Source organism: Mauremys mutica, chromosome 1 (genome assembly GCF_020497125.1).
Source record: "Mauremys mutica isolate MM-2020 ecotype Southern chromosome 1, ASM2049712v1, whole genome shotgun sequence".
Lineage (NCBI taxonomy): Eukaryota > Metazoa > Chordata > Testudines > Geoemydidae > Mauremys > Mauremys mutica.
This window is the reverse complement of record NC_059072.1, coordinates 133,393,683-133,403,965: the sequence shown is the minus strand read 5'-3', so window position 1 is coordinate 133,403,965 and position 10,283 is coordinate 133,393,683. Positions and strand designations below refer to the sequence as shown.

The window sequence follows — 10,283 nt, the reverse complement described above, 5'->3', positions numbered from 1 at the left end:
AAAAGTCCTGGTTTTTTTTTTGTTAAGAGCTAAAATAACTTCATAATTATTCACCAATTAAGTTGAAAATTTAAAGCCTTTATGTTCATAGAAATATTCAAAGGTTAGTTTGGGGATAATAGCACAATTCTGCAACCCTTATTCATGCAAACAAACCCTACCCGCTGAAATGAATGGCATTATTTATGTAAGGATCACATGATTAAGGGTTTGCAGGATTGGCCAAAACTGTTTATTCTGAGACCCAGTCAAACTGTTCATTATAAATACACACTTGTTATGAATTTATCTCACTTTCTGGTTATTAAATCATTCATGAACAGATCATGATTTCCATATTTATTATTTTCCATATTCACTTTTCACTAGATTGTTTTACTAAAATAATTTTAAGCCTATTGAGTACTCACAAAACATTTGCTTCATATATTCAATATTGGGTTGACTGATTGGTCACCCAGTTTGTGTGGAGCTGTTCCTGATCTCTGGCTAAATTACTGAAATTGTTTCAACAGGAAAATAATGAATGATGAATAATAAACATTCATAATAAATTTTGGAATGACTGATTATTCACACTAAAATGTGTGAAATTTTGGGGATTTACCAATGTTTTTTAGGCATACCCTGCTGCAGGGCCGGCTCCAGACCCCAGCGCGGCAAGCACGCGCGTGGGGCGGCCCTTTCCCGGGGGGGCGGCAGGCTGGGCCGGCGGACCTGCCGCAGTCATGCCTGCGGGAGGTCCACCGGAGCCCCGGGACGACCGGACCTGCCGCAGGCATGACTGCGGACGGTTCGCTGGTCCCGCGGCTCGGCTGGACCTCCCGCAGGCATGCCTGCGGCAGCTCAAGCAGAGCCGCCGGACCTGCGAACCATCCGCAGCTGTGGGAGGTCCAGCCGAGCCGCGCGACCAGCGGACCCTCCGTAGTCATGCCCGCGGGAGGTCCGCTGCTCCCGCGGCTCCGGGGCGCCTCCCGCGCATGACTGCTTGGGGCGGCCAAAAACGTAGAGCCGCCCCTGCCCTGCTGTAGTCTAAACAATCATGAATAATATGACCACACAGCTCACAGTGAGACAAACTTGGTGATTTTAGTCACAAAAATATGTGAATCAGCGTTGACATTTATTTGAATTTTTTGAATTAGCGCTCTTTTACTGTACACATATCATAAATGCAAAACATGGCTTCTTATGTAGTAGACTACATTTTGAGAGGTTGTAAAAGAAAGACGTTTGTAGCACAGTTACTTACATGTTTCACAACAGGTATTGTCAACTTTTGCAATTTTACCCTACGAGAGAATACATGCTGCAGTTTAGGCACAAATAGTATTTACACACACATCTAAAAATAGTCACACTTATATTCAATTTCTCTATAATAAGAAGTTATGAACTATGTTCCTGTGTTATACATATAATAGAAGTATGTAGAAATACTAATTTTCCTATCATTTGACTTCATTAAAGTTTAGGAATATTAAACAGCTTTAAAGTTTTTCCACACAACCAACTGATATTGGTCTTAGGGCATCATTATCTTATAACACCTGAATATCATTAGCTCTACAAACCAATTTTTACCTTTTGGAGCCATAACTCTGATGACTTTCTGTGTTACTGAGGGTTAAAAATGGGGCACATGTAGTTATATTTTCATTTACGTTTCTTTAAAATGGCTGCCACTGTTACCACTGGATCTCTGACCCTGCTTCAGAGAGTCACCTGAACCTGTGAGTCAGTAACTGAATAGGAACATATTTAGGTCCAAGATGCATTTTGAAAATGTATTTTAAAAAAATGAGAGCTGGATAGTGGGACTTTCCAATTCAAAAGCAAACTATTATCCTTTGGTTTGAAAATGAGACCATTGGAGGGAGATAATACACTCATGGTATGTGCAGTAGTGACAGCAAAAAGGAGTACAGTTTTCATGAAAGGCTTTTATCTTTCTGAATAATGAGTCTCAAAATTGCTGTTCACTTTGTGCATGTATGAGAGAAATCCACTATATAGGGTGGGCTTGCCTGTGACCTCACTACCCACTGCCATGTTATAAGAAGACACAGGCAGGCAGAAACCTGCAGTAGCAGCAAGTGCTATATCCTTTAAAAGACCATAGCTTGCATTCCATGTCCCAACCCCAGGCTGGCCTCAAGTTATCAAGCAATGCAGAAGGGGTTGGATCTGGAGGGACTCATCTAGCATGTCCAGCAGTGCTCCCAATCCTCATGTTATTGCACTAGGGAGTGCAAGCACCTGGATTTAGTCTGCTCCCTATGCAAAGAGGAAGGTTATCTGCATCCTCCTTCCATCTTCACACTCAAGAGTAGCCAGAATCTGCCCCTACATCGTATGCACACATGCACTTTAGTGATGGCTGAAACACAAAGTTTGGAGGTTCAATTCCACTGAGACTCCAAAAGCTCAAATGCTTCTCCACACCTCTTTGCTCTGAAATCTGGACTAAGAACATCATGAGATCAGCGTTCGCCCTCTGGTCCCCAGCACTTCCTGGCTTTGGATGGGCTGGAAATATTGGAAGATCAGCTTTTCCCATGCTTATTATAGTCCCATCTGAAACCAGGATACGCAGGAGCCTGTGACATTTATTATTTAAAATAAAATAAAAAACAACCCTTTTCTGAACCTAAAAAAAGGTTCAGGTTCAATTTAGCTGAGGTGTAAGGTGGAAGCTTAGATTACCCATCCCTAATACTCATACGGGATTTATATAAAGCCCCATAAACATGACAGAACATATTCAGAAACATGCAAGCAGGACCCATTTCACTACTTACCCCTTCAGCCAAGCATCTCCTGGAATTGAATGGAGGGCAGCCAGTGATTCGTTTTTCCCAGATAAATTCCCTTTTCTCATTTACTTTACAAGAATGACTGTCACAGCCATCTTGAACTGACTCATTCGGCTGTAAAGATTTAAGAGCTGTTAGCCTAGCACAAAAACAACGTCGAAGGCCACAGTTTTCAGGAAACTATAAAGTTTGGCTATTGCTATTATTTCGTTGTCATTCAGCTAATATGCCTCAGCAGGGAGGATTACAAAACATGGAAAACTTTGCTAAATACATGTGTGGGTCAGTAAGACCATCTAGTTTTAATTATTTATTTATATGATGCCCTCAATGTGCATGGTACTCTGCAGACATGTGAGAAAGCACGTACCCTGCAGCCTTATTAAGTGCCAAAAACAGACGTCCTTGCCTGAGTCCTCACTCTGGCAAAATTCCCATTGACTCCAAGGGGAGTTTTGCTGAATAAGATCTGAGTAAAATGTGAACAACAAGCTTGGGGATTTGGCCCTAAGTTTGTAGCTTTGTGTTCTGTCTTTTGAGGAAAACATGTATATGAATATTTAACATTAGTTACCATGGGGAGATTCTTAACAGCTCAAAAATTAGTCCTAAACAAACTAATGAAAAAAGGTACATACATGCTACTTCCTAAGACACGCTGCCAGCTTTTTAACACGCAAAGAGCCTCTGATGTTTAAGGGAGGGCCCCAGGTCCATTTCCAATAGCTGCTGGTCATTTAATGAAATGAATGATGAACAGGTATTAAACTGCAAAGAGTCCTGTGGCACCTTATAGACTAACAGACGTATTGGAGCATGAGCTTTCGTGGGTGAATACCCACTTCGTCAGTATTAAGCTATAACCAACAGGGCAACTGAATTCAAACATCAGTCCAGGGACAGTTTTGCTGGATTCATATGTTGTACTGACCTTTATTTGTTCCTGTCTTGTTCATATTTGTTTGAATTTAATCCAAAATATGGGATCTTTGGCCGCACACATCTCTAATTTCTTTGAAAATACTGGGGTTTGCAGCTGCTGTCTAACTGTCTAACTGAAGAGGGGAAAAGGAATACGTGCACCAGTGGCCTCAATTAAAAGCACGGATGACATTTACGCTTAGTCAACAAAAATGAGTATGCTTAAAACAAACCTTCAGATATAGGATTCTTCCGTCTCGCAACTTGATACCGCATGACGTTGGCACACATTTCCCACAGCAGGAGCCGCTGATTTCTTCCATCCTGTAGCTCTACAATGCAAGTAAATTCGCTGTGGCATTTTTCTGCTTCTCTGGACCCCTCCACCCTCGCTCACAAACCAAATGTAAGTTTTGGAAATGCAATTAACACAATTACACTCATCAAAACATCTCTAAAAGTCCTGGATGGGCATGGTCTAGTTAAATGATTTTTATAAAACTTGACATTATCTCTTGTGCTGTTATTGTGTGGTATACTATATGGATGCTGCATGTATGTTACATTGTATAATATGTGCAGACCTGATTGATCCTGTGTCCACTGAGATCAGTGGCAAAATTATGGTGCTGGATCAGGGCCATGAAGCACAAGCGACTAAAATGCTGCCATGTGCCATATGAACCTTACATGCAGCATCAGACAAGACTTCTCCCTAAAGCCAACACAACTTGCAAAGATGCATGAGAAACCTAGACTAGGAAAAAAAGGGCCAGGAGATTGGTGAACAGTATAAAAGAAGGGAAGGTGGGAGGAGGAGAGATTAGGCCAGAGTGGAAGACTGAAGAATGGAACAGAGAAAGGTGGGATAAGAAAAAGTTAAAAGAAAGAGATGGAGGAGTGGACTAGAGGAAGAGGAAATGGTGAGAATAACAGAGAGAGAGATTGGGAGAGAGTCAAAGGATGGAGAAACTGGCAGATAAAGTAGGGGGACAAAGAGAAGTGGTGAATGGGGAAGGAAGTGAAGGATGAGGGAAAGGAGCAGAAGAGAGAGAGAGAGAGAGAGAGAGAGAGATCAATCAGCAGTGGATGGTAGGGAAGGCAGGTTATGGCAAGAAAGAGGTAGAGAAAACCAGAAAGGAATTGAGTTAACGTATGAAGACAATAAAAGTCCCCACTACAACTTCTCCAGCTCCTAACTTAACCAACAGCTGCTTATGATGAGCTGAACATTTTTAAGACAAACAAACACTTTCTGGATGAGCCAATAAATGTATATTATCCATATGTTTGTTTTAACAATTTTTTTTTAAAGGAAACATTTATGTTTTTACAGTAACCATTAAACCATCAGAAAAAACACTACTTACTTTATTATTATTTAGGTGAACTGCTAACCTTTCAATTTATCTGCTAGCAAAAATGTGAGTTTAAAATGCATCTAGAATCGTTCACAAAATAACATAAAATGATGAATAGACTCCACTGTAGTTTGCAGCACTTCCCAAAGCACTGCATTTACTTACATCATTTCAATGGCTGATCATAGGTTGATACCTTGTTGAGAGCACATACTCTAAAGTGTGATTTGTTCCTTATGACAATGGCTTTTAATGTGAAATTAGAATGAAACACAGGGTAAAGCACCTAAGCATGTGCTTGAGACCTACTGACTTCAGTGGGACTAAAAGAGTTCATCTGGGTATATATGAAAATTTCCTTTTGTTGATAAATAAGGCCTACGTAGCCATTACAATAGGTATGGGAATGGGAGTATGCCCAACCCCCTGAAATTGGCTCTTATTGAGACAACATCCACAGCCAGGAAAATTCCATTCTACTTTCCTAATTTACAGATATTAACTATGAGGAAAAATGAAAATGTTAGGTAAGCACAGATATATTTTCCTGTTCTTCATTGTGCTAAGATCTATAGATCCATTACAATGGGATTTTTACAGCAGTGTGCCTCCAGGGTAGAAAGCAGGATCATTCTTTAAACGTGGACAGCCACAAATAGGTAAATTATGTATCCTCTATCTTTCCCTGGGCACTGAAGAATGGAGAAGAATTCTACCTAAAAATGACTCTGGCTAAAGACTGGATGATCAATATGTAGATCAGGGTGAATTTATATATTGATGGCCATATGGCCAAAAACCAGATGTCAATACAGATGATGTGAGTTCTCTTCCGTAAGTCTTTCAGTGCTCCTACAGATTGGACGTTGTTGCTTGACAGAAGAACATTTCCTGAACTAAATTTGGGAATGAATGCGCTGACAGTTGTGAGAGCTATTTGTCCAAATTAAAAGTAAAATACTTGGTCTCATGCAAGCAAGTTCCCAACTATATAAATTCACCTGACTGCAGATAATAGATATTAGGAAATCTACTTTAAAAATATAGTTAAGTATAATGACCCCTGCAACAGGGGTTCAATTTGAGTACAGCTGTAAGGACCAGAATGAGGTTCTCAGGTTGTGCACTATAACCTTGAGGAGCTAGAATTAGGGTAGTTGCCCTAAGGATGCATTTAATGTTGGGGATTGTTCAAAGCTTCCTTTTCTTGAACATACTGAGAACATCATAGGATGGAGATTTTACCTTTTGCTTGGACACTCTCATAAAGCCACATTAGAGGCCTCCTGGAGGAATTCAAGGCCGTATGTCACTTGCTTAATGCAGTAGTTAAACTATGGATGGTGTTTGTCCAATAGAATAAGTTATATTTGTTAACTTGTTTTTAATGTCCATGAGTGATAATCACTTTATCCAAGTATCCACCTTGAACCTGTCTGGTGCTGAATGGAGGAATGGCTTTTGCAATAGCGGACCTCTTGTGTAAGGTAGAGACGTCGGAAGGTCCAATGCGAGGTTAGTAAGTCCCAAGAACTACAGTCTCTTCCAACAGAAAGACATAGGCAATATTATTGCTGTTCTCTCCTTCCTAGCTTTTGATCAGCCCTGTGGGGGCAGTGGAAGAGGTGGGAAAGTATATAGCAGAGACCTTGTCCAGCTTTGCAAGACATCATCTGTCACACTGCATCTTGAGTGCTGACACATGAAGAGACCACAGAGCACTTTATTGCTGTTTCCAGATAGAAAGAGGTTAATCATGAGCCCACCATGTTGATTTACAATGAATGAAGATACTTTTGGATTCGGTTCTACGCTGCTTAGTCTTGCACCCAATAGGACTCATCCTCAGCCCAGGCCTACATTTGACTCCCCTGGAATTATATGTCTGACTTAATCACAAATCCAAGATACTCCAGAAACCATCTCAGTCTATGTGTTGGTTTCACTCTCTCTGTACAGAGCCCTGATCAGAAAAATTGTCCAGAAAGAGAGAAAAGTGAATTTCCTTTTTCCTAAACACCAATATTATTGCTACTATGATCCTGGAAAGAGTCCCTGGAAGCACATGTACAATCAAATGGTAATGACTGGAATTGGGGGGAAAAGGTGGCAGTTTATCTGCAAAAAGAAAGAATTGTCTGTGTGATAGTTAAATGGGAATGTGAAGATAGAGCTCCTTTAAGAACTTATTTTGATGTGTCACCCTGCTCTATTAGTTATGGACTCTCTGAGTCTAGAAATGGGATAAAGAACAGCCTTCGGTGTGGAATGGATTATATCACTCTAATCTGAAATAAAATGAAACTATATCTCATGTCCTGGCATTTCCATGGTCTGCCTAAGATTGGGAATAGGACAAGGCTGTCTCTGTGATTCTTGCATAACTTTATAGAGTATCCTCTCTGAACAATGTTGAGTCACCATATTTTGACACAAGTTGTAGGTAGCCGTTTGCTCCCAAAATGAAAGAAGGTGGCACCAATCAGGGGTTTAACTCCAGGTAGGGAAGGTTGGGAGTTATGCAGAATGCTCTGGGGCAAATGAAGGCCACTATGACTCTTGATTCAGCACCCTGCGCTTGTTCTAGCTATCACTTGCCAAGTGCTATTCTCCTTTGTTGTACTTCAGGGACTGTTTCACTTTGCCATGGGACCTGTATTCTGTTCTAAAATATCTAGCAGAAACCAAAATTGTAAATCTACTTTTCTAATGACTCTGTGAATAGTCTCAGCTTTCCATAAAGTTTCCTAGTACATGAGCTGGGAACTGATTTGCCTGCACATCTGATCTCAATGGCAAAAGCCATGGAGCTATATCTAAGTGGAACAGATTTGTGTCCCACTATCTTTTTCAGGGAGAAGCCATGAAAAAGTCAGCAAGCATTTTAGATGGAGAATTACCATAATTGCAATACCCCTGTCTGCATGAGGAAGCACTTAGTGTGTCAGATGACAGTACCTACTTTTTTGTTTGTTTTTGGTTAGTCAGATTTTTTTCATACCAAGGGGAGGCTGAGACCGTACCCGCGCAGACTTGGCTGCCTGTGACTGGCTTGTAAAGTGAGGAGGTCACTCAGGTGAATCTGACTGAAATCTCCCCCCAATTAGAAAGGTCAAGACCCTGATCACTGAGGAAGATAGTCATGTTTCTCTTCCGTAGTGACACCAGGTTGAATCTGGTCTGGTGACTACTGATGAATCTTCTGGACTTATAAAATGGAGGCTAGAAAGAAAGAAATGATAGGCCAAGAGCCTGTTACTTCCCACTTGTTCTACACCCTCTGGCAGTGGCATTGTCCATGCTGTGTCTTGCCCCTCCATCTGTGCCCAAAGAGAGGAGGCAGTCGAGCTCTGCGGGCAGAGGGCTGTAAGGACTCATGTGCAATTTTCCATCTGGTGTACTGTCCCTCTGGCATCACTCCCCTCATGGAGATGAGGGAGGAGGATCTGCCTGCCCCTAAAGCTGACTATTCCAACCCTGCTGGCTTCTTTCCTACCTAGGGAAGGGGAGAAGAAGCTGGATTAAGTTGAAATGGAGAACTGCACTCTGCCCATAGAACCAGCCAAGCTTCCCAGTGAAATACTCAATAAGGGGAGTGAAAACAGGAGATATGACTTTTCTTTTTGCCTGTGACTTTTTCAGCCTAGCTGTCTCCCTGTACGGGTACCAGCTGCCACAAAAGCCTCAGAGGGGAAGCGGAGCTGAGGGGACAATTTCCCCAAAAGGCAAATACAGCCCAGGGAAGCAGCTGGGAATTAGACAGACACATTAGTACGCTGAATTGTTAGGCAGGAATTTGAAATAAAGTTTGGAATTTTCCTCAGAAAAGCTTTGCAGCAGAGAGGTCTGGCTGAACCACCAGCTGCTGTGGGGGCAGATAAAACTGTAGGGAACTTCAGGGCACGGGCATTGCCTGCTGCTAGTGACTGAAAGTCTAGTTCAGCCCACAAACTGTAAGCAGGCTGAAGTACCCATTGTAACAGACTTGTGGACCTTAGCACAATGAAAAATTAAATGCTTTCCTGAACTGGGGCTTTAGAACATAATTGGGATGGGACCTCTGACACAGATGCAGAAAGATACAGGACCATACTGTACCCTTCTTTGGCAAGACTTCTGGGAAGGGGGACAGTGGACCTTGTGAACTCTGAGATTGGGGTGCATGCAATGGGTGAGGTGACCTTACGACTGCATAGATTCACAGTCAGGAAAATCCAGGATCATAGCATTCCCACTCACCTTGGGACAGGGTTCACAGGTGGTGTTTCTACAGGTCAGTTTGAAGTTCATAGGCAGCCCCCTCTGGAGGCTACATTGACAATTCGTACATTGGTCCAACATCAGGCGTTCCCCTACCTGAAACATTAGAATCGGTTTGCAGTGTTGAGTGATCATCTGTTAAAACTCAAGAAAATAAGCAATTTCACCTTAGCTTGAAATCGACTCATTAAATCTTGCAGTGCTGTTCTGGACTGAGGATAGCAACCAAAACCTTTCTGTCCCCAGCTTCAGAGACCCAATGTTTGTATCATCACACAGACACAACAGGAGGAGGCTGTTCCTAACTAGCTGATTTATCTGCAGCCAACCATCAAGAGTTCACTTTTTTTAAAACTGCCATCAAGCTTGCTAGGAAGAGGAGTTCATCAAGTTACGATGAGAACTGGGTGAAATTTTTCAGATGAATAGTTTATTAGCTGAAAAAATGCAGTTTCCATCCACCCAAAGCTATTTGTGAAGTTGACACAAATTCACCAAATTGTTTCAGCCGCAACAAAGAGTTTGGGGCTAGATTCCTAGCAACACCCATCTTCTAACTTTAGCCCAGTGGGTAGGGCACCCACCTGGGAGGAGAGAGACTTGAGTTCAAGTTCCTGCTCAAGAGGAGGGATTAAAACCTGGGCTTCCCACATCCCTGGTGAGTGAACTAACTACTGGGCTAAAGATTGTAGCGGGGGGTGAAAGTACCAGTACCACGTCCCCTTCTAATGCCCCTCAGTACAAACCAATGGATGCATAACACAGTACCAACTCAAGCTTGTAGGCTTGGCTCAGGACCCTTTTTTTCCCCTCTTATTTTAATCTTTTATAGTGAATGTTCATGCTCATAAATCTGAGAGGATATCAGCACTTGGTGGATCCAGGCATGAAGCCACACTCATAACTTTTCCTTGTGGGGTAGGAA

At 42.0% G+C, this 10,283-nt stretch overlaps 1 protein-coding gene across 1 annotated transcript in view; it reads right to left on the bottom strand.

Moving 5' to 3' along the window:
* Positions 1–10,283, bottom strand: part of VWF (von Willebrand factor) — a 224,898-nt gene that overhangs the window by 10,765 nt on the left and 203,850 nt on the right. The window contains exons 47-50 of the mRNA XM_044996564.1: positions 9,338–9,454; positions 3,971–4,069; positions 2,802–2,930; positions 1,253–1,292 (exon numbers count right to left, since the gene is read on the bottom strand). Of these exons, the coding sequence (XP_044852499.1) occupies positions 1,253–1,292; positions 2,802–2,930; positions 3,971–4,069; positions 9,338–9,454 (385 nt within the window). The remainder of the gene's footprint in view (positions 1–1,252; positions 1,293–2,801; positions 2,931–3,970; positions 4,070–9,337; positions 9,455–10,283) is intronic.